A 23268-nucleotide genomic window follows, 5' to 3' on the forward strand; every position below is an offset into this window, starting at 1 on the left:
TTATGCACTTGCACGTATTTATCGTTTCCTTTTTTTCCTAAGTTTCAATTTAGACTTTAAAAAGTATCAATTTCCCATTAAAATCAATATGCAATTCTATAGTTACAAACGTCGTTCCAATAAAATTACGGTAAAATATACCTTCGAAATAAAGAAATTTTTAATTCAACATTAAAATAGTTAAAGTAGTATATAATATTTAATTTTGTTCGTATAAGTCATATTACTTATTAAAACATGATATATAAAAAAAATAATAATATAATACAAACAAATTAAAAAAAACAAGTTTGTATAATTCAAATTCGAATAAAACTTAATTTCGTAAGTAAACAGTTTTTTAGTATTTAAGTCATTATAAACTGCATCTTTTAACCTTCAGTTTACAATGATTTTGGGAAAATTATGACAATTAACTAATTATTACGTTAGATGAGTACGGATTTTATTTTTTACTTTTAAATTTAGTACAATATGTACCTACTTACGGAATAGAAATCAGTAGTCACAATTTTTTCTAATTAATAACTAGATGAACTCCATTGAATATTAAGTGATTTACATAAACCAATATAATTATGATTTCAATATTCACGAGCCAATATTGATTTTGTTGAATTGTTGTTTTGATTGTTGATTTTGTTGAATTGTTTCGAGTATTAAATGTTTGTTTTTTGTCATAACATGTAGGTTCGCATAAAAGCATTTATTCTAGATTGGTTTTATTAGTTTTAGACAATAATAAATTTACAAAAATCCGTGACCGCCCTAATTTGTGATCAACCGTTAATTTTAAAATTTTTATTATATCAGACTTACGTTGTTGTAAACCTCGTGAGTAGAATAGCTCTTATCAAGAGTACTTTAAACATTGGCCATCGCAAAGTTTACCTAAGAGTAATTCATATTTACTTTATGTACATTTGTATTTTATCTGGATATTCATATTTCAATACACAAACATGATAATTAGTGCGACGGCTGTGGGGGTATACCTTTACAAGGGGTTTCAAAACATTTAATAACGTACTTGAAAGGTTTATTGAAATAGTTTGTGTATGCAGTCTAATATGAAATGAGTATTCTCAAAGGTTCATGCAACAGAAGTTATGTTATTAAAGCATCAATAATGTTGTAGGCTTAAAATATAGTATTGGAAATTTAAGTATACACAAAATTAATATTCAATGCAAATATAATAAACGTATTTATATATTATATTGAAATGTACCTACTGACTTTACTAAAATTTCATAAACCCCTTTGAATATCACAGTAATTGCATTTTCTGTCCCAGCGGGTTATTGAGTATAGTAAATACTCTCATTTAATATAAAACAGATAATCATATTATTATTATTATTAAACCTATAATCGTACTTAATACATACAAACCGATCATTGATCAAACATTTTTTCTGTTCGATAATTGCGTTATGATTATTTCAACTTAATATAGGTATTTTTGCAGTTTGCAATGTGTATTTATAGGTCCTCTGATTCATTCAGTTTGTTATTATTATACGGTATTGTCAATTAAAAAAAAATATATACCGCTGAAAGTATACTATACAACCATACGAATACACAATATATGAATTAATTTAATGCACTTTACATCGTCTGTACTCATTACAAGCTATTTAGTCGTAAGTAAGTTGTTTGATGTCACTGAATTTGTACTTTCTGATTTTTACAAACATGTTTTTGTATTTTTTTTAAAATGTTATCAGGATTGAGACTTAAGACAATAATAAGTGTTATTTATTGCATCGACAACACGTTGAATAAACAAAATAAATAATTGTAAAGGGTCAAATTTTTACAGCTCAAAAATTGCATTATAAAGACACTTAAAACTCTGTACACAGTATTTGATTTTGAATTTCAGTAATTTTTGTAGACTCGTACTATACTCGGGAATTATTTAAAATAAATATTAATAATAATATAATGATAGCTAATTATTGAAACGTGACTCAAAAGGGAGATAATTTAATTAAAAATGTTTTTGTTCGTTTCGGAATAAAGTATCTTGCTTGACGAATGGAATTCAACAAAACATCTTATCGTTTAATTAAGTAAATATATTCATTTCTTCTGATTTTACATTTAATTAAATTTGCAAAATACAAGAGCGTCAAGTCAGCCGATAAAAATAATAATTTTAATAATAATAAAAGAATGCCAAAGTAACTTTTACATTTTTATCCATCATTTAGTTAACAAACAATTCAAAATCTGAAACGAACAGAGTTAAATGAGATTAGTGTCGACACTCAGAATTGACAAAATAAAATATAACATTAAATTTTAATGAATTAATTGATTTTATTTTCCCAAGTGGAAAAAAGTGAAGCTGTTTCAGTTGCGTATATTTTGAAGTTAACAGGAAAACTATATAATAATAATGATAATACTTTTAATGCTGATGAAATTAAATACCGTCTGCCGCCATAGTATCTCCCTGCTGGATTAACTATTGACGTTTATGTCAATGACAAAGATAAGGGTGAATTTGACAGCGCCAGTCTGTTAATAATGTAGATAATTTCCGTTTTTCAAACAAAAGAGATTATTGCTTTTTACATTAACTTCTGACAGCAAAGTGGAATTATGATTTTTTCTCCACTACACTGTCAACTTTCAACTGTTTGTTTGTACTGTCACGTCGTACATTCGGATATGCATTATATGCCTAACGAGCCCTTTTTCATTTTTAGCTTCGATGCGGAGTTTTTTTTTGCGTTTTCAATAATATTATATATTATTTATTTATGTATTGTCATTATTATATGTATACATTATTTATGTATGATCTAAATGACCTAACTGTTTATTTTCCAGTCGCGGATTTGGGTACCTTTTTCGGCCAAAACTGATATCAACTGACTCCATTTTCGACCACTTCAATTTAAACGATAAAATAATAAAACCATATTTGGAACAAATTATTAAAAAAAAAATTATATTTATACTATAAATATGAATTACAATTCATGAATACACCTTGTAATACAAATTGTAATTATTTTTATTTACTATTGTTGCGAAATATTATTTATTGATTATCTGATTAAATAATTTAGTTTCATAATCTAGGTTGAATCAGAGCTGATTATTACAGAGCGACTGTAAAAGTATGTTGGCCGAATAGAATTTCGCCAACGCATTTATATGGTGGTGTTTGGATATCCACCATGTCTATTGGTAAGCCTAGTAGTATATATTTTAGGCAAAAGTATTTTGTTAAATTTTTCACACTGAAACATGCAACAAATTTAAGTAGCCTGTCTATAAGTTTCAAGGGGACTTTTGACGTGTATATTTGTATGTATTGAAGATAATAAACAATCTATAAAAATTAGAATAAATTGAAATTTTGAAAATTAAAAAAAATGTATATATATATATACATATAAGTAAATGATAACTTGTTGTTGAATGCTGTACAAATTATACAGTTAAAATGAAATTTCAGGCACGTGCCGTTATGGTTGTGTACATTGTGTGCATTTGTTCTTCTGATACTAAAAAATATTTGTTGGTTAGTTTTGAACGCGTTTTTACACTTTGTACTACTCTCCTAGGTTGTTCCAATTTTAATAGAGCAAATAGCATACTGTTATATTATAAAGGGAGGCCTTTTCGAATCAGAAAAAAAACCGAACATGGATATTGTACGTTGTTGACATTATGTGTTTTGTATTGCGTGGGTGATTTATTTACTAAGCTTTGCCAAGTGTTTCAGTGTTGAAATTTATAAGTATTTAAAATACGAGAAATGTAAAATGCCAATAATATTAAAACAAAACTTTAGCCGATTCAAAATGCCTATCTATGCCGCCATTTTTCGAGAAATAAATGTAGTCTTTATGTATTTCTGGTAATCAATTAATCGTCAAACTCCCTATACATTGCGTTTGTGAATGGAATATTCAAAGGAGTTATTCTATTTTGTTGAACAGCATTTTTTTATATTTCGATAATTAAAAAAAAAAACATCAACACTAATTATTGTTTTCAAGAGGTCATGTTTTTCAATAAAAAAATGTCTCAAAGCATATTTTATGGTTTTCATGGCAGCGAGATTGGCTGATTTTAATTATCTAAGAAGATAATCTATTATTTGAATTATCTATTTATTTAAGAAGTTTAAATTAAATTTCTTAAAATATGTAGTATTATCCTGCTCCAAGCCTCCAAAGTACTAGCCTTCATAAAGGGAACGGAAAGCATACATTTTTAAAAAATAAAGACTACTAGTCACTTTTGAAGAACCTACCGAACCGATTTCAATCATTTTTTTTTGTTTTATAGTTTAACATCTTCTCTGTGGGGGCTAAATGGCAGATTTTTTTTTATTATTTTCAAATTTGATAAGCATTTATATTGTAACTTTTTTATACTTTTTCTAATAAATCTAATTTTCTAACTGCTAAATCAAAAATCGGCCTTTAGCCTTCATAGAAAAATAGTAAGTTTCACATAAAAAATAAATAAATAATAAAATCCTTCCGAAAGGTACGTAAGAAAATGAATTTTGCAAAAGTCGTTTTTTGTCAAGCTATTGCCATAACTCGGAGAAAAGTAACTTTAAAAGTATTATAACTAGAAAAACTACAATATTTGTTTACCTTAAAGTTAGTCGGCATATTAAAAATGGCATATTAAAGAAACCATCATCTCGCGAGGGCAGCGTTGGGCCTTAAAGGCCCGTTAAGCTAATGATGTTAATGATGATGTTATTAAAAATGGCTACTATAAAATTTAGTACAAATATTTTATAGATCAATTTGTGTCAAATATTGCCTATCCTCTGCCCCTTAATAAATAGCGCTTTCCGTTCCCCATAAATGAAATTTCAATATTTTGTCGTAAGATGAAATCAGATTTGTTCTGACATGATTAGTTTCAAAGCTGACAATATTATTCTAATATGTGGTGATGTTATTTTTGAAAAATTATTAAACATTTGGGAAATTTGTCGAACTGAATACCTACAGCATTTTTAGTTAAAAATGATTTCTATAGAGTTAGCCCAGCAAGTTTTGGTCTTATTAACCTTGGTCACCCTGTACATAATATTGTATAAAACCTCATTTTGTGAATACAAGACTAACGCATTTAAAACGCGACAAGAGACAAGAGATGACCGATTTGACATAGGTACCGAATACAACAAAGGGGGTTGGCTGGTATAATGGATCTACTACACAGATAGGTGCTTTATATACTACATTATGTGATTATGAACGACAATGGTTTAGGAACACGAGCTTAAAAGCGTTTGGTGTGTAACTAAACACGATGCCCTTTCAACTTTCATAGTATACACTTATTTCTAACGTTTGGACATACCCTATACAAATGACTCGGTTGCCGTGACTATTGTATAGCGAAAAATAATAAATTAAAAAAAATAAAGTAAACACTTTCAAACAGTTTCCAAAGCCTCGTATATGTTTACCCGAATGAAATTTTGTGCTACTATTTTGTTATATTCAAAATCCGAAACAATTGGAGTATTTACTTGTTCCCTATCTATCTACCTATATACATACATATATTGTGGTGTATATTTTTTTATCGTTTGTTGGTTCAAATGTAGCGAATTGTATTGCGCAGCCATAACACATCATATTATATACAATATGGTTGAATTTGAAGAAAAAAAAAACGATTACATTTTTATAATTACCAATACATACGACGTGGTTCGTAGCGAAATTCAAGATATGTTTTCAGTTTTGTTTTCTGATAAAATTCCATTTTTCAAACGGTAACAAAAGCAAACATAAAATTGGTCGATTTTTGTCTTTCCTATTTTCAATAATTCTTGTATTCAAAAAGTATATTATAATGGGGTTTTATAAAATAATATCTAGTTGTTATTTTATCTATAGAGGAGAAAAAAAAATCTCAATCCTATTTGGTACAAAGAAAATGTTTTTAAAAATCATAACAAAAACAGTAAAACTACTTAAATTATAATTTAGTAGCATTTCAGTACAGATCTGAAAATATAATACGTATGTTAATAATATAACTTTTCCTTTCTCAATCTCTAGTATCGATAAAAACTATGTAAAAAATAATAATAATTGAACATTGAAGTTTGATAATAATTTGGAAAACAATTAGGAATAGGTTAGCAAAGCGAAATTTTAGTTAAATACATCCAACGTACTCGTAATTTTATTTTATTTTTTATTTACCTTACAAACAAATGTAACCAAATTTTAGTACTCATATTCTCTAGATTCTTAAACCACTCTAAATAGCTGCTATTTAAAAAAAAAATATCAACAATTTCTGTATTTATTAAAATGATGTATTTTGTGATATGATTATTTTTTTCTACCATGTTCGCTTCTCATTCGTAAATAGTTTTATTTTTTTAAATATTTTATCATTTGGCTGTTATATTTTGGAAGTAACTTATTAAAACGAAGTCTATATGGATTGAGATTGTGTGTAAACATAAGTATAATAAATATCTCTTGGTGGTAAAAAATAAAACAAAAATAGCTAAAGATAAAAATCTCTTTTTCTTTTAAATAATTTTTTAAGCTTTACCGAATTAATAAATATTTGATTCAGCCCGTGATATGTAAATTATATTTTAACGAATCATTAAATGTATTCAATTTTGTGCAACTCAGCATTTATCATTGTCGAACAAATCTAGATAATACAAAACAATATATATTTTATTTGTTCACAATACTAATTTAATATTTCTCAATTTTGTATTTTAGTATTCACTATTGACTGTAAACACTAAAATTTGTAATCAATGATTATTATTGATCATTATTTATTAATAAAAATAATTTAATCCATTATTGAACAAATGATGACAATGTATTTTATGTATATCAATAGGAGTACAAGTAGAGATTTACATATTCGATATTATTATGAAATTATATTGCTTACACATAAGCTTACCACGCGAGTTTATTTTGGTGTCACTGAAATTTCAACAATACAACGACTAAGTCAACAAAAACAAAATGTTTGTAATATAAAAAATAATGTTTGGAACATTCTTGTTTTGGCCGCCTTGAATAAAAGCGGCCTAAAAAACTTAAATAGAATTTATTTAGGTTTCCACTATGTTACATTATACAAATGTTTTAGATTTTAAACTAGTTTTTTTAAGATATTTATGCTCAAGAAACAAAAAGACCCAGTTGTGTTGGGTTGAGTAATTTCATACTTAAGTTAAAATATATTATTATGCATTACATTTGATCTGACATTTTTCTTTTGTATTCAGAACACAATATGGTTTTTCACTGTCGCGAGACGTTGCCGTTTCTAAAACACAATTGACACAAAAAGTACGAAGTATAAAAGAAATACTTTATTGCTTTTTTTTTTATTATTATCTAGCTTTCATGTTTTTGGCCAATGACAGCATGTCACAATCAAGGTAAAAGCACCTTCAGGAAAAGACTTGTATTTTATTTCAGTGTTGCTTCTGAAAACTAAAAATATTTTCACAATATTTGTCCCCTGTCGGGTTTCAAAAAATAGAACAAAATAAATATATACATTTTTTCAAGTATAAAATAACGATCATACTGCGACCAAAGTTATGCTTTGTGGACTTAATACCAATTATCAGCAAAATAAGACTTCAATAAGACAATGTTCAAGACTTATTTATTTCTTAATTTTATTTTTGGGAATTCGTCGTTCGTTAACACTTTTTGGTTAACGAATAAAAAGCTTTGGAAACAAATGTTAAAAACGATTCTGGTTTTTTTCTGTTAATTTGATATTTTGATGTAAATGTATTGTTGTATTTTTGATTCTATTTAATTTAGTGTTTTTGATTGTGCCAGTCAGTTTGCCACGTTTGTAAATATTTATGTTTTGTACGATATTTGATGTCTTGAAATGAAGAAATACGTTTTACTATTATAATGGAAGAAGCTTTGATTGCTTTGGTCTGAACGTTGGATTTCTCATTATCGCATATAACAAAGTCGACGGTTTTTTTTGTTAAGTTTCATTAGTGTTAAAGATTAATAGTCATAAGAAATTCGAAACGAACACAAAGGGGAATGATGCCGTTTATTTATTGGGATGTTGTTTATATATTGAAGAAAATATCATTGTCATACGCCTAACTAAAATAATTTGGAAAATATAAATTATAATTAAATTATGAGTATGCAATAAAAACTAATGAGTAACTTTTTTAAAACTTATAATCGAAAACATTTTAATAACAACAAACTCCTATAGGATCTAATGATTTATTTAAATTTTTATAATTTTTTATTCGAAATATTTTTGTGATAATTGTTTTAAATATAGGATATGTTTTTTTTTCGATATGTGTTATTTGCGTTTTGCGATTTAGCCAAAGGGTTTGAGTATAACGCGAACACTTCAAAGTACCTTCGGTATTGAATTTACTCGTTTGAATTTACCTACTTGTGTGATAAATACTCCTACTCAACGAGGACTTAATTCTATAAATAAAAATAATTATATGTATCTATAGCAATGAATAGTATTGAAGTGTTTGAGAATTTTGAATGATGCTTAAATACTTGCACATCCAAAAGTCGCGCAATCAAAAATACAAATATACAAAAAAGTTCGGCGGATTTTCAACTTGAATTCATTTTTCTTTTAAAAATAGTTATTATAATATAACGTATTTATTTTTTAGAAATTAATAACAAGATAAAATGCATAGTACATTCAAGTACATGTATATGTGCATGTATTACATGTATGTTAATATGAATTTGAAATTCCCCAATAAATATAAAACGATGGGCTTTGTAGCCGAATTAACGGTTTAAGTCCCGTTAAGTTTTAGTAAGGAAAAAGTGTTGAACAAATGTAAGCGAAAATGAAAAAATATTTGAAAAAAACTTTGATAGGAAAAATGTGAATATTTTTGGCCAACGCGAGCTTATGTTTGGTGTTGTTGTTGCGGTTTGTATATAATTTAAAATACTGTAGCAGTGAAATAATTTTATATTCGTTTGTACGTAAACAACCCACCTGAGCCAGATCAGTCAAACATTGAAATCTATCATGACGACGGTGTCGTGGGCACAAGTTTAATCGTCCAGAGGTATCTCCGCCCATCGGAGAAGAAGTAGATTCGTGTAATTTGAATTTGGTCCACGGTTTAAAGCTTCGAACCCCGTCAAAATCGCATTGGTTATCAACATAGATATAATCCTTGGCACGAGAATCGCGACTCCACTTTATTATTATTCGACAACTGCAATTAAATAACTTTGGGGTTATCCTCGGGCGTTGTAAAGATGAAATATTATTATACAATCCGGCCGTCGAAAATTATACAGCACTTAATGAGCTTTTGAGACTTGCCGCTTTTTACACAACCGTCCCCCGTATCAGCATACGATTGTTGTTAACTCTTACTTAAAAAATAACAGCTATTATGCTTAAACACACCCTACCAGACTACCGCAATGTCAGCGACAAAATGTATCCGTGCGTTGGAATACAAGAGGCATTGTAGTAAGTTTTTTTTATAGTTTCTTTTTAAGAAAAGTAACTGAGATTAATATTAACATTCAACGATGGTCGTTACATGATCATATGTGGGTGTCAGTGAACATATATTTCTGTACTTCGGATCTGAAAAAGGCCAATGTCACTTTTTGCAACTCTCGGAAAATGAGGTTTAATTTTTTTGTTTTCCATGCAAGTCTGTGTTAACCATTTTTTTTTTACAAAACTCTGAAGGTAAATTGATTTACAAACTTAAAAGTAACCGACCCGTTTATGAATAAGTAGTAATACAATTTCTTCAAAGGGTTATATAGGTAAATTATAATAATTATAACGTGATTGCTGTAGTAGACCGACACAGCCGCAACCGCATTAACTATATATGCGCTGTTGTATACATAAACGTTTCCAACTAAACAAACATTTGATCCGACGGAGGTTTTTCACTAGAGATTCGTTGGGCAAATATAATATATATATGCGCGTTATGTTTGCGTTGACTTTGTGAAGTCAGCCAGCATACACAGTACACTCACGGGTAAGTATAGGTATATGGGTTTCCGGAAAGAGGTCATTCGATTTGATCAGAATCGCTTTTACTCGACCAAATTGAAAGGCGCAGCGTTCCGAGAGCAAAACGCTATTTGTTCAGCTGTCTTTTGGCTCCACTGCACAAAAGGTCGTTCTCCGATGTTGTGTCCGGCAAATGTCTTCACACGTGCTTTTAGCCATCATCATCACAGCCAATCGCTGCCGACACTCTTTGTTAGATTATACTACTGACTATTTGATAAGTAACAGCTACATACTATTGGTAACGGCCCAGTATAGACATTGCACTTGGATAAAGGCCAACAACCGACGGCGATAATTCCTAGGCCGACATTTTTACACAATGAGCATGACCTATATTTTAGAAAATCGTTTGGTTATCAGTATATAACCATAAATTAATAATAATCATTTTTAAAAATAATAATCTTTTTTTTTTTTTTGTAATCTCATGTATAAAAAATGTTTTATGTATGCGACGTTTGTGTTGTCGGCGCAAAATGTGTATAAATCTATAACGCGTCCAAAAGCTAATAAAAAATTTAAAAAAAACACTATCGCTTCGTGTTTTGATGAAGACGGCTCGATGATTCATAAAAAACGAATCACACACGCGCATACAAAAAACCTAAAGCATAAAAGTACCTTGAAATATTTTTTTTTTTCAAAAACAACACCTTTTGTTTGTTGCTTATTGTTGTACTTAAACGAATACATTTCACTGTAAAATAAAACGTACCAAAATACATTTAACTCTTATGTAGGTTGGCGTTAACTTTACTCGCATTGATTGTAACATTAACGCGAGCTGAAAGCACGTTAAATATGTGAGTTTGATTAAAAATGTAGTTATTAATCTCGGTCAAGTAAGAGTCAATACAATTTCATCAGCAACGAGGAATCGAATTAAATGATAATTAACAATAGCAATGAGTTAATGCATATTAATATATGCGTGTAAACGTGGTATACATACTGATATTTAATCTCTACTTACCTACCTACAGCGTTTACATGCAGTGGTTAATTTACATTAGCTCAACGAGTATTAATATTTGGGTTTAGGTTCTCCTTTTAATCCTATAGTAAAAGTTAATTAATTTGAGGAATCGAATGAAGTATGTTAACTAAAACGAATTGAACTAATGCTATAAACTGTAAACATACATAGTAGAAGGTTTCATATATGTAATTAAAACGTGTTCAGTGATTAGTAAAATCACCTCTAACAGCTATTGGTGTTGACCAATTTAACACTTGGTCACAAAATATAAAAATAATACTTTAGAAATAACCAAGTACATTTTTAATATTATATGTATTTACTATTCATTAGGATATCCGATATGATGGAAATTATAGCCCACCATAATTTATTAAAACATTAAAAGCCCATTTTATATGAAATTCCAGTCTGCATATTAGCAATTTAGTTCACTGATATAAAATTAAGAATATCATAATAGTAAAAAAAAATGTGTTTAATGAATAAATATTTCATTAAATATTTTTCTTAAAAATGACCTCTTTGGACTAATTTTTATATCAAATATCTTTAATTTGAACTAAAATAAGATCATAGCACAAATAAATAAAAAATAAGCTAACAAAAAATGTTTTTAAAAAATGGAAATATTTACTTTATATTACAAGAAATCAATCGCTTAAATTGATCGCTCTGTATACAAATAATACTTATTCTAACAAACATTCGTGATAAGAGTTGAGGGGTTAGGCTAAGGTATGACTTAAATAAATAGGAATTTACCGTGTTTGCTCCGCACTGGGAGCAGCTATGTAATTATTATACAAAAAGTTACTTAAAGGCATTTCCTATTTAGTGATTTAATCGTGATTGAAAAATTAAGACTGGATAAACAGTTAATTTAATTATGGATTGTTGATAAATCATTCTTGTTCAAACAAATTAATGAATAATGGAATACTAGTAAGTTTATTGTTCATGAATTTATATTTAAATAAAAATGTACCTATTGGAAAAAATGCCCAACATAATTAATAAATCAAATTGGTTTTTAATAATGATTTTTTATAAGTGTTTACCTGTGTTTAGAACGTTCAGAATATTGTGACGGTAGTTTTAATGTTTTTTTTAAGTATACGAAAAAGTGAACGTTTTGTTTTGTACAATTTTAGACTATTAAAAAACTGCAAGTGCTACATGAAATCAAATTCCGTTATACGCACCCCTAATAAACCAGTATAATTAATTTACCGTACATTCTTTTTTAATTTTCACAAAAAAACTAAATGTTGCTGTTCTTTTGATTTTATAATTACACACTGATGGAATTAAGTAAGCCGTCAGTCAAGAAGAACATTAAATATTGCAAACATGCTGGTAAATTCACCATCCTACCTAGTTATGTTTATTCCTCCCGAATGTTGGCAACTGTTGTTTTTTAACAATCGGGTAGACCGTTTATTATACAATAACGATGTTATTACAATTGTTACAATTTAATATAATTAAATAGTAGTATAATTAATTACAAACAACACACACATTATTATGTACAGTGCTGTAATTTTAACACACTGGGCCACATTTATTTAATACATTAAACGCTAGCCTACGACCCCTCAACAAGAATGGTCTCTAGTGGAAACAATTTCCGCACTGTCCTATCTGTCCTGCGTGTGTTGCCATAATGTCATATAATAATAATATTAACATCGTTATGACTCAATTCGATCAACGAACATAATAATATTGTATTATTACAACGGCTTAAAAGGATTAACACAACAACAACATGTTTCTCAACGGCAATCAAACAATATTAGTACTCAGTCGATTAAAAATATAATTACAACGTTTTTATTGAAATTAAATATAGATATATATATATTTATATATATATATATATATATTATAGTGGTTTATAATTATTATAATTGAAGTTCAAAGGGAAGAAAGGGAAAGATATTTGACAAAAAAAAAAGAGGAGAACATAGTAAAGCGTTTGATTTACAAATACAGACGGCGAGTACACGAATTACATGTTATATTTACAAAAAAAAAAAATCTACACGGAAAATGTTAACAATTCGTACACATCTTATATAGTAATAAATTATGACTAGTTTCAATTCCGTGTTACTTTAAAATAATTAATACAATATACTTATATATTTATGTATATATAATTTTATTATACACGATGTCGGTAGTTTTTTAAAATGTTATATTTACACGTTCTCAAGTCGTAGACTGTACTTTATAAAAACGTCTAAAACTCTAAAAATATTATTTTATACAACGAGTTATAAACTATTTAACATAATATACGTTTAAAGTTCTTTTATTATTATACGTACAATTTTTGTATTTTTTTTTTTTGTATACACAACCGCGACGTTTGTATATTATAGACAAATAATCCGAGATCACGTGTATGTATATATATGCAACGCACTATCGTTAAGTGTTTTTTTCTTTAAAAATTCAAAATCCGATAATTAAACTATATGATAATAATAAAAAAGCTTCCATCGAAATTTCGTTATCATATTACAATAATTGTGTACACAAAAAAAACTAAACCTAAATTTAAAAAAAAAAACACACACACATAAATACAATATACTTAATATTTAAAAAAAACCATAATTCGTTAGTTCTGGGTATGTATATTTTCGACGTGGTAGATATTAACATTTTTATCAATTGTATAAAAAAAATTGGTTATGTGGGACGAGCCAGAATGAACGTTGCCTTTTTTCCTTAAAATGTTGAACATGTTATATTACATATTTTTTTCTGGCCCGGTCTAATTGTGGCAATGAAACACCGCGGCTTTAGGTCTTTAATAATAGTATCGATATCTCCTAATTCAATAATATTATTTATAATATAGGTGAAGTATAATTTACTTCTAGAGATCTTTAATTCGTTTGCCTATATTATGTGCAATCAAATGTTATTACTCTACCATTGATTATTTTGTTTTTATATTACACTTATCTGTACGTTTTAAAGACGGAGACTACACCTGATATACTTTGAAAAATATAATTAAAACAAGTGTCCTAAACGACAAGAATTATTATTAACATTTAACGACTTAACACGATTTTGTATATGACTTTTTTTGCGTAAAAATAACTATTCAGAATTACATGATATAATATAGAATAATTAATTGTTAAAAATAATAACAATAAATTACCAACTTGTACAATAGTATATTATGTTATATGTTATTATAATACCGTCGGGTTTCGTTTTGGGGCATACAGGTATTTATAAAAACGATATATTTATAACATATAAATATTATAATTAATATTTGTCTTATCTTATAGGAATTCCTATAAATTAAGTACTACACGCGTAGTAGGTCGGTAACTTCAAAATAATTTATACACGTTTGCATGTCTGCACTAGTTATAAATAATAATAATAATAATAATAATAATAATGATATTATCACACCTTCGAAGCGTTGTACCGTATACTATAAACTATTTATACTTATTATTACTATGTACTCTACATACGTACGAACAATAACGTTAATTTATATTTATAATAATATATTAATTATATAATATCTATGTACGATAATAATGTATTATGTACTGGTAACGCGCGCATAATAACAAAATAATTATTATAATCGTTACCGTAAACAATATAACACAATAATAATAATAATGATAGTTTTGTTTAATACTAATAATAATGCGATGATGCCCGTATAAATTGTTGTTTTTTTTTTTTAAATATGTATATATATATATATATATATATATTTTTTTTTTGTTTGAACGAGTCGTTGTAGATAGGAAATAAAAACAATGATAACAACATAATAGTCTGTTTAACGGGCGCACAAAAACGATGGAAGTTACCGGGCCGGGCTTAAGCTCCGGCCGCAGCTGGTGGTCGTCGTAGCCGGTGTCAGGCGTTCAAGTTCTTGGTGAGCAACAGGTTGTTGTGAGGGCCGGAGAAGTGCCGGACCAGCTGTTGGAGCGTGTCGAAAGTCATCTCGCAGAAACAACAGTTGAACGCCCCGGCCGATTCTTGGTCCGCCGACCCTGTGGTGCCCGGCGATATCACGTTCCTGTGGACCGAGCACAGGTGCTTGAGCAGGTGCGCCTTCTGCTTGAACATGGCCACGCACAGCCGGCACGCGAAAGGCTTCTCGCCCGTGTGCACCCTCAGGTGGGTCTTAAGATTCCAGCTCATGCCGAACTGCTTGCCGCAATAAGTGCACTTGTACTCGCGACCGGCGCCCACCACGACACCGCCGGCCGGCTTCTCGTCCAGATCCGAACCGGCCGCGTTCTGTTGTTGTTCCAAAGTCTCGGACTTGACGTCTGAAAAATCAAAAACAAACGACCGCGCACGGTTCCGATGAGTATTTGCAGTTGTCTATAATATTTTTGAACACCCAATGTACAAAGGGCAACTTTACAATCGTCCAAATTGTCACTACTCAAAACGGCACGAGTCTCCCACAAGTTACCCGCACCCGTAACGTTTCTGTCACTATTCCTAACGCAGGACTTCCAACGGCAAAAGTGAAAAATCGAACGGAATTTGATACAAAACATACACCCTGTACCATTTAATGCCCCCTTTTTTACCCGTAAGCCTGATAATCACCATCTCCTGATGAAATAGTGGTAACTCCGAAATTTAGTGTTACTTTGTTTGTTATAAGTGACATATACTAGATACTGGATGGATTTAACCGGTTTTACTCGGGATAAATATTATTAGAGTATGTTTTACTTTAAAAATATGTAAAAAGTAAATAAATCATTAAAAATAAATACTTCCAATATGATATAAATATCGTTTAAAATAGAAGCAGCATATTTTGCTTAATTAATACTTAAAATAAGTATTTTCGGCCAGCAATTAATTATATTATTAGTCTCAATAGAGTAGTACGTGTTTTCATTAATTCTTCATTTTAGCATTTGGCTTAAGACACTCAACCATTCAAGGCTAAACTATTGATGTGAAATTTGTCAAAATCGTTCCAGTACTTAGGGCGATTATTTAGGTCATTTTTGTTAATCACGAACAACATTACCGAGATGATATGTGTCATGTAATATGATTGCATACTCATTGCGCCGTATCGGATCACGATATTAGATGACACCTGTCCGGTGTGATCTAATGAAATTTTGGCAGATGAAATTTTGGATTAAAATTTTTAAAAAAATGTGTGATCAATAAGCGAAGTGCGAATACAGGACAAAGCGTGCGACTAAATATACACGACCATTTTCGTTACTACAACTGCAATAACTTTAGTTATCTCCCTTCGTTAAGTGACTATTTTAATAGCTGACTTAGCTGTCGTTAAGTGCACATAAGATGTGCATAGTGTTTTTTGGCCAACTCACCTACACTCGATGGTGGCCAGGGCGATCCGTTTTCGGCGAACCTGTACGAGGACGACTGCGACGGCGGTGGCGGTGCGGTGGCTGACGGTGGCACGCCGGCCGGTTGGCACGATGGCGGCCTCGGGGTGCGCGGAGGACTGTCGTCGCCCGGTGGCGGTGGAGGCGGTGGTGGCGGGATGGGCAACGACGGCCTGTACACGCCCGCCCCGTCCTGAGATCTTGACCGGCCCATGAACACGGGATTCCTGAGAGCCGGCGGGGTGTCCCGGCCGTCGTCGATGGCCGGAGCCGGCCCGAACGGGTGGTGAACGAATGAGCTCAACGACTGCGTGATCTTCTGGTGCCGGAACGCCATTTCGTGGAAGTACATGGGCACGAACGGTGGGTTTTGGGCGGGCGCATTCTGGAAGCCCGGCTGTTTCTTACGCTTCCTCGGGGTCACCTGCATAGAGAAAACCCGCTAGGTTAGCTTTATTCCGGGAAAACGGAAACGAAATCGTTTATTTTCTCACGTTGCAAAACCAACGTAACTATTGTACTTACCACGTAGTTGGCTGGGTTGAGCCGGGCGTCTTTGCTATCCGAATCGTTGGTCTCCTCGGCTTCGGGGTCTAGGTTGGGCTCGGCAGAGTCCATGTAGGGTAAGTTCACCTCGCAGCTGTACTGGAGCTGGGAGCTCCGGAACTCTGTTTCCACCCAGTGAGGCTCCCGTTTTGGAAACGTTTGGAAACCGTCGTAGCCGACGTCACCACGGTCGTGCGGGTAATCGTCGAACGGCGAACTACTCCTCCGTCTCAGTTTTCGGTGGCCGTCGTCGAACTGCAAATTCCATAAAAGCCATCCATCGTTATTATATTTATCATATTACTATTACACACAGACTGGGCTAACCAGCTAACCTATAATCGACCATTATACGGATTAGGGTAATAGACTTGGGTTAATATGGGGCTTAACGACCGGTCGAATTGTCCAAGTCCGATGTGATCTGTTTTGAGCTACTAACGATAACCGTATTCCCGGCGATTATGGAAACATTATTATATGTTGTTCAAAGTAGGGATTCAAAAATTAGCGTTGCTCCGATCGTGGAAATACAAATTTGGAGTTTTAATCCCTCAAAGGGAACGCTTAATTTTTATTAAATCGAACGTGCTGTTGTCCCTTTTGTTCGGTTTATAACCAGTACAATTCGAGCAACATAACAATATTTTATATTTTTATCCACGGTATAACCTGCCAGATTCCAATGTACAATACATAATATTATACAATATGGTAGAATTAAACGAAGCTCGCGAGTACAGTATTAATTGTATTTATCTTGTACATAACGAGTTGGCGAAGTAATATTTTTTTTTTTTTTTTGTACCGTGTGTGTAATACTCTGATGATGATTACTTTCATTTTCGAAATATTAAGTGTCTGCCGAGCGCTTTCAGTGTAAAAGTAGAACGCGCGCTCGTTTCACGACAACCGGACGCTCTAACGTTTGTGCACACACTTATACGTCGTTAACGATATAGATATTATAGTATTGCAAAAAACATGTGTGTGTGTGTATGTGTGTGTGGACGTCTAAGCGTGGAAATAGCAACAAACGATCGCCCGACAAAAACGCACATAGAACGTGTAAGACGTGTAAAATGCGAGCCCCCCTCCCCTCTCCTCTGAAAACCAAGAAAAATGACCTTTAACAGAACACTTTTAATAAATATTACCTTGACCGTTCAAAGCGCTGTTTAAAGCTCGTTAAGGATGTCGATTTACAACGGTACGTCATGTTTGTGTGTATACACATGTCAGTCATTGGAGACTGCTGTCGCTAAGGTTAGGTTAGATGAAGTTGTAATAACATGTGTAGTATATGTATATCATACACGGTAAACAGCGTTGATTATATTCGGAAAGTGTATATGTAGGTTCCGACAAAACTCGTTTAATATCCATTATAATAATTATAGAAATGTTCAATGCAAAAAAAGTCATATAAAAATAAGCGGTTTGAGTTGATTAATTATTACAGTTTTAATCGATTCTATTTTTGTTTTTTATTACGGATTAAATCGTCTCTTAAAACAAGTAATTATCACACTGCATTATGACATGTTTTTTTTATATATAATGATCTGAATAAGGATTGGGCGACAGTATTGATTGAAACATATTTGACCGTGTCTGAAGTACATGGAAAAAATGTACTAAAAAATACTGCCAATCCGTGTGCCATGTAATATGTATAATTGCAAAGAGGTATACGATGTCGTCGATTGAAAAACCAGTTCTTGTATATATTAAGCCTTTAAGACTTGTACTTATTTCACAAAGAGGGGAGCCTTTAAATTTCAAATAAAGAGTATATAAAAACATAATAAATAATTACATTTTCTGTTCTATTGCTAATATTCATTTTGTTCATTATGGTTAATACAAAATTTCTTTGAACAAATTTTTATAGTAGTGTGTATTATAATTTTTATCTTGTGCATTAGATCAACGTTTACTTAAAAAAAACAACGAAAGCCTTAAAAAGTGAAGTAAAGTAAAGCGCTATTAGAGAATATAAATAACAGCAAAAATATAAATACAAAAGGCATAATATAGCTGGCACAAGGGTTCTAAGGATAGCTGGAGATACAATTTAATATATGATTAAATGAAAATAATATCACGCATATGGTAAGATGTCAACTAATTAGTATGTATGTAGACGTTTCTGCTGTCCACTGGTACGCGAGACAAGTCACTCCCTCTACCTTAATTATTAAATTATTTTTCTTAATATTGTTCCCTCAACTCTAGGGTGTTGTCCGACATTGACTCTGATGGGTGATCAGACTCGAAAATAACGATAGCTACCGCCTATGAGCCGTAAACAGTATTATTATTGTCGTTGCTGGGCATATCATACATACACTCACTAAGAATATTATGTAAAACGAATGACGTCGGTGGAATAACATATAAAAACCTGTATGACGTGTGCCACATGATCGTTTGGGCTAGGTCAGTAATAATAATATTATTGTTTTAGGTCAAGTGAAAATATTAAGACAAAAAGCCCATTTTCTTAAACCCATTAATTTTTATTATTTACGGTTCGGTCGTGTTGGCAATACAGATTATATTGTGTTCAACATGTCCTAGAACGAATGTTGCAACGTCGATAGAGTTCAGCGAATAAAAAGTCAATAAATTTAATTTTCGTAAAACGGTAAGTACAAACATATACTACATAATATGCAGTGGATAGGTGAAATACGATACGTTGTACAAAAATGATATGAAGTTTATAATTGGAAGTAACCGTGAACATAACAAATGGTAGTTTTTCGGCTTTCTCTTTTGCATGCGGTAAATTGTATTTGATTTGCTCGTGTTCGCCCAGTACCCAATACGATTGCAATGTGGTACTCACCTTAGATACTCGCCAATTTGATTGTATGACAGCAGGGTCTTCGGTTTTGGCGTCGATGGACAGGTTGACGGGCACCGACGACCTTCTCCGCCGTTTTTTCGGGTGCACCTGGTCAAACCGGGACGTGGGCGACAGGTTCTCGGGGTCAGTCTGGATAGACAAGTCCGAAGATGTGGCCGAGGGCGGTGGCCCGGATGACGGGAGGGGTGGTGACGTTGAAGATTCGTACATGGCCCGCTGCCAAGTGTCCGACCGGATCTCCAACAGATTCAACAGGCTGACTACCTCGGCGAATTCGGTTTCCTGCACGCCGAAACAAATAATGGGTATAGTGAATATAGTTTGGGGGGAAAGGCGAATATTATATGGTCACGGGTATAAATATATGTATTTACAACACCCTGGATCGGCAAAGTCATAAATGAAGGGTCCGGTGCAAGAACCGGCCGTCTCCATATTTTTAAAATTGTTCAGGACGGCCAAAAGGAAATCCATTGTTTCATTTACCACTATTGGCGGGGGGGGGGGGGTGAGGGGGGAATACATTTTGTAATAGCTTTGTAGCTAATAGTCCGATTTCACTGTTGGATGCATGAAAATGTAAATAATTCTTCCACGGACATTTTTGATAAAAAGCGGAGATGCCGGTTCTTGCACGGACCCTTTTGGATTTGTATTTTATTATTATTATTATTATTGTTGTGGTATTACTCACCAGCACGCTGGCCTGGCCGGTGTATATGAAATCCAGAACGGTCTTCATGTGCACGTCCTTGATTTCGGGAAACTGGAGCACCAGGTTGTGGTACATGCAGATGTTGTCCTCCTTGAGAAGCCTCCGGACGAGAGGACTGACCGAGGCCAACACCAACGAGTGCGCCCTGATGGACACCCCCGGTCGCACATGAGTTCCATGTCGGAGTGTTCGTCGCCGGCCTGTTGGATTTCGGCCATCAGGTACACATGGTGGTTGCCGTAGTGTAGCGTCAACGGGGCGCCGTTGCCGCATTCTGAATCCGTATCATACATTATTCGGGTTAGTCTGTGGAGAAAAACCGTAATGAGTCAATTTGATATTTTACAAAGTCGGGTTGAGTTAATTAGCAATGTGCACATTGGCGTAATGAGACGCTTAACCTATCAGCTGTATTTATAAGTCGCCGACGACTTCAGGTATTTATTTATTTGCCAGTGTTATAAGTGTTTTTCTGTATTATAATCAGAGGTGAGCACGTGATACACGGATACTTGTGTCAATAACAATTGATACTCGATCAAACTCGATTCATACTTGGGGGTTTTGGAATCCATTCTAACTCCTGAGTATATGACCCCGAGTAATGTAAATCCCCGATTTATATTTGACAGTTCGCTCGGTGTAAATTATTTGAATTCATTATTTTTTACACTTTGAAGTTTCGTCAAACGGTCGGCTCGATTAAGTAAAAATAAACCGTAGAATCGACAAAACAAATGTATTCATTGTTCTAGAACAATGACGGCGATTGCACGCGTGGCAGTGGGCATGTATATACATACACACTAATAATATTATTATTTTGTGAATGCGATAACAAGAAAAAACGCCTGCCCACTCTGCCTGTGTTCTTAAGCGGGACTACAGAGCTGTACGTTATTTAGGCTAGGAGTCTCATACCCATATATAAATCGGTTGGGTTCTCCACGGTAACGCGGCTGTTGTTAGCGAAATAATCGCAGTACGCCTATAGCCGACACACGATAGTAATATAATATTATTATTACTGTTGTGTCTGAAAACGGTCTGGAGGTGACGAGGGGGCGGCGGCCTAAACGAGCTGGGCCCGTTAGTGACCGAAAATTGAGAAAAAAAAATGATGCAATAACATTATCATCAAACAAATCCGTCGTGTGGGCGTTGGCAAGCGAAAGTCTAATCTCGTAGGCCCCGTGCAGCGTTTTGCCACCAAAAAAAAAAACAATCATTGGAAAAGTTTTTTGGCCGACACGACATAGCAAAACTCGTTGTGAAGAGCAAAGCCCTGCCCGAGTTCTTGGGGCTGCGAAAAGTGTCACTCAATAATATTATATATTACACGGCGATCCCTCCCTCCCCTCGACACTTTGTCACGCGCCCGCCCCTACGGATGACGTCGACGAGCACTCCTGTTTGTTTGACACTGCCGGAATGGAATAAGTAAAAAAAAAAAAAAAAAAAATGAAAACTGAAACTCTCGAAGTTCGGCGAGACGTGCTTAATGATTATATTTTCTCTCCAAAGGTACGCCGAAAAAACGCATTACCTACCCTTCCTTTCTCCTTTCGGTTTGTCGGATGAAAAAAAAACCCTACTGACTGTTTTGGCACCGTCGACAAAGAACGAAAAAACGATAATACAATAAAAAATGTTATCTTCTTTTTATCTATTTAAGGCGTCTAAAGTCGTCGGCACTAAACCTCGAGGGTGGCCAGCAAAACGGACGCGGCCGCACGATTAGAATGGCTATTAAACCTCTCTTATTTATTTATTTATTTTTTTTTGTATCAGTCTGTAACATTAAGATTATGATATTATGGCGGTTGTTTTTTTAAATTATTTTTCTCAAAAGACACAAACACCACGATTACGCAATTGCATACTGAACGGCGAATGGCTGCCGGACACGTGTAGGTAAACATATAATAATTGTACACACAACGCAGGACCCCTCGAGCGCAATGTGGTTGCGAAAACTTATCCGAATCGCGACGGCATAATAATATTATAACACGTCACAATAATCGAAAACAGAGGGGCCAAAACGGGGCACAACATATATCCTTTGGTCTTCCCCGCGTGGACGATTTAACCACCGGCCAAACTAAACGGCTGTTTTCACTGTACATAAATCACACACATTTTATTACCCAAAATGTGATTTACATTCTGTATCCAATTAACAACAGTAAGCAAATATGCTATAAATTATAATTTAATACCGTGGAAGCCACCCATTGATGATACTTCCTGTTTGAAAAGTTATTTTGGCCCATATCCACTATATCCCAGGTATCCGATCACAATGAAATAAAAATCAAAGAGTACATATGTTGGAAACATGCAAATATAAATATAAATAAATAATAATTGCTGTTATTATTTATTTTAACGATATTTTTAGAAAAATTAGGATATAAAATAGATAATGCTAGTAACAATATCAACCATACCAGCTGTTCTAATAATTAAAAATTTGGTCAATATCAAAATTAACCGGTTAATGTTACAACTGGATACGATTGAATATAGACTTTCAAGTCGAATATTTATCGGGTTTGAGTAAAATGTAAATACATGTAAAAATCCAACGTTTAGATATTAGGATAAGAATACGTAAGCATAGACCTCAACCTACATAATCTACCGATTT

General features: G+C 32.5%; 1 protein-coding gene across 1 annotated transcript in view; it reads right to left on the reverse strand.

The window, feature by feature from the left end:
• Nucleotides 1–14835: 14835 nt before the first annotated feature.
• LOC126833033 (transcription factor Ken) overlaps nucleotides 14836–23268 on the reverse strand; it is a 33199-nt gene continuing 24766 nt past the window's right edge. The window contains 6 exon segments of the mRNA XM_050564148.1: nucleotides 14836–15417; nucleotides 16462–16903; nucleotides 17005–17280; nucleotides 19880–20182; nucleotides 20595–20777; nucleotides 20780–20921. Coding sequence (XP_050420105.1) covers nucleotides 14999–15417; nucleotides 16462–16903; nucleotides 17005–17280; nucleotides 19880–20182; nucleotides 20595–20777; nucleotides 20780–20908 — 1752 coding nt within the window. The 5' untranslated portion in view covers nucleotides 20909–20921 and the 3' untranslated portion in view covers nucleotides 14836–14998.

This window comes from Adelges cooleyi, unplaced genomic scaffold (assembly GCF_023614345.1).
Source record: "Adelges cooleyi isolate 19-005CV unplaced genomic scaffold, UGA_ACOO_1.1 ACOO_flye_CR_arks_rails_tigmint_CR_PRNA_1, whole genome shotgun sequence".
Classification (NCBI taxonomy): Eukaryota; Metazoa; Arthropoda; class Insecta; order Hemiptera; family Adelgidae; genus Adelges; species Adelges cooleyi.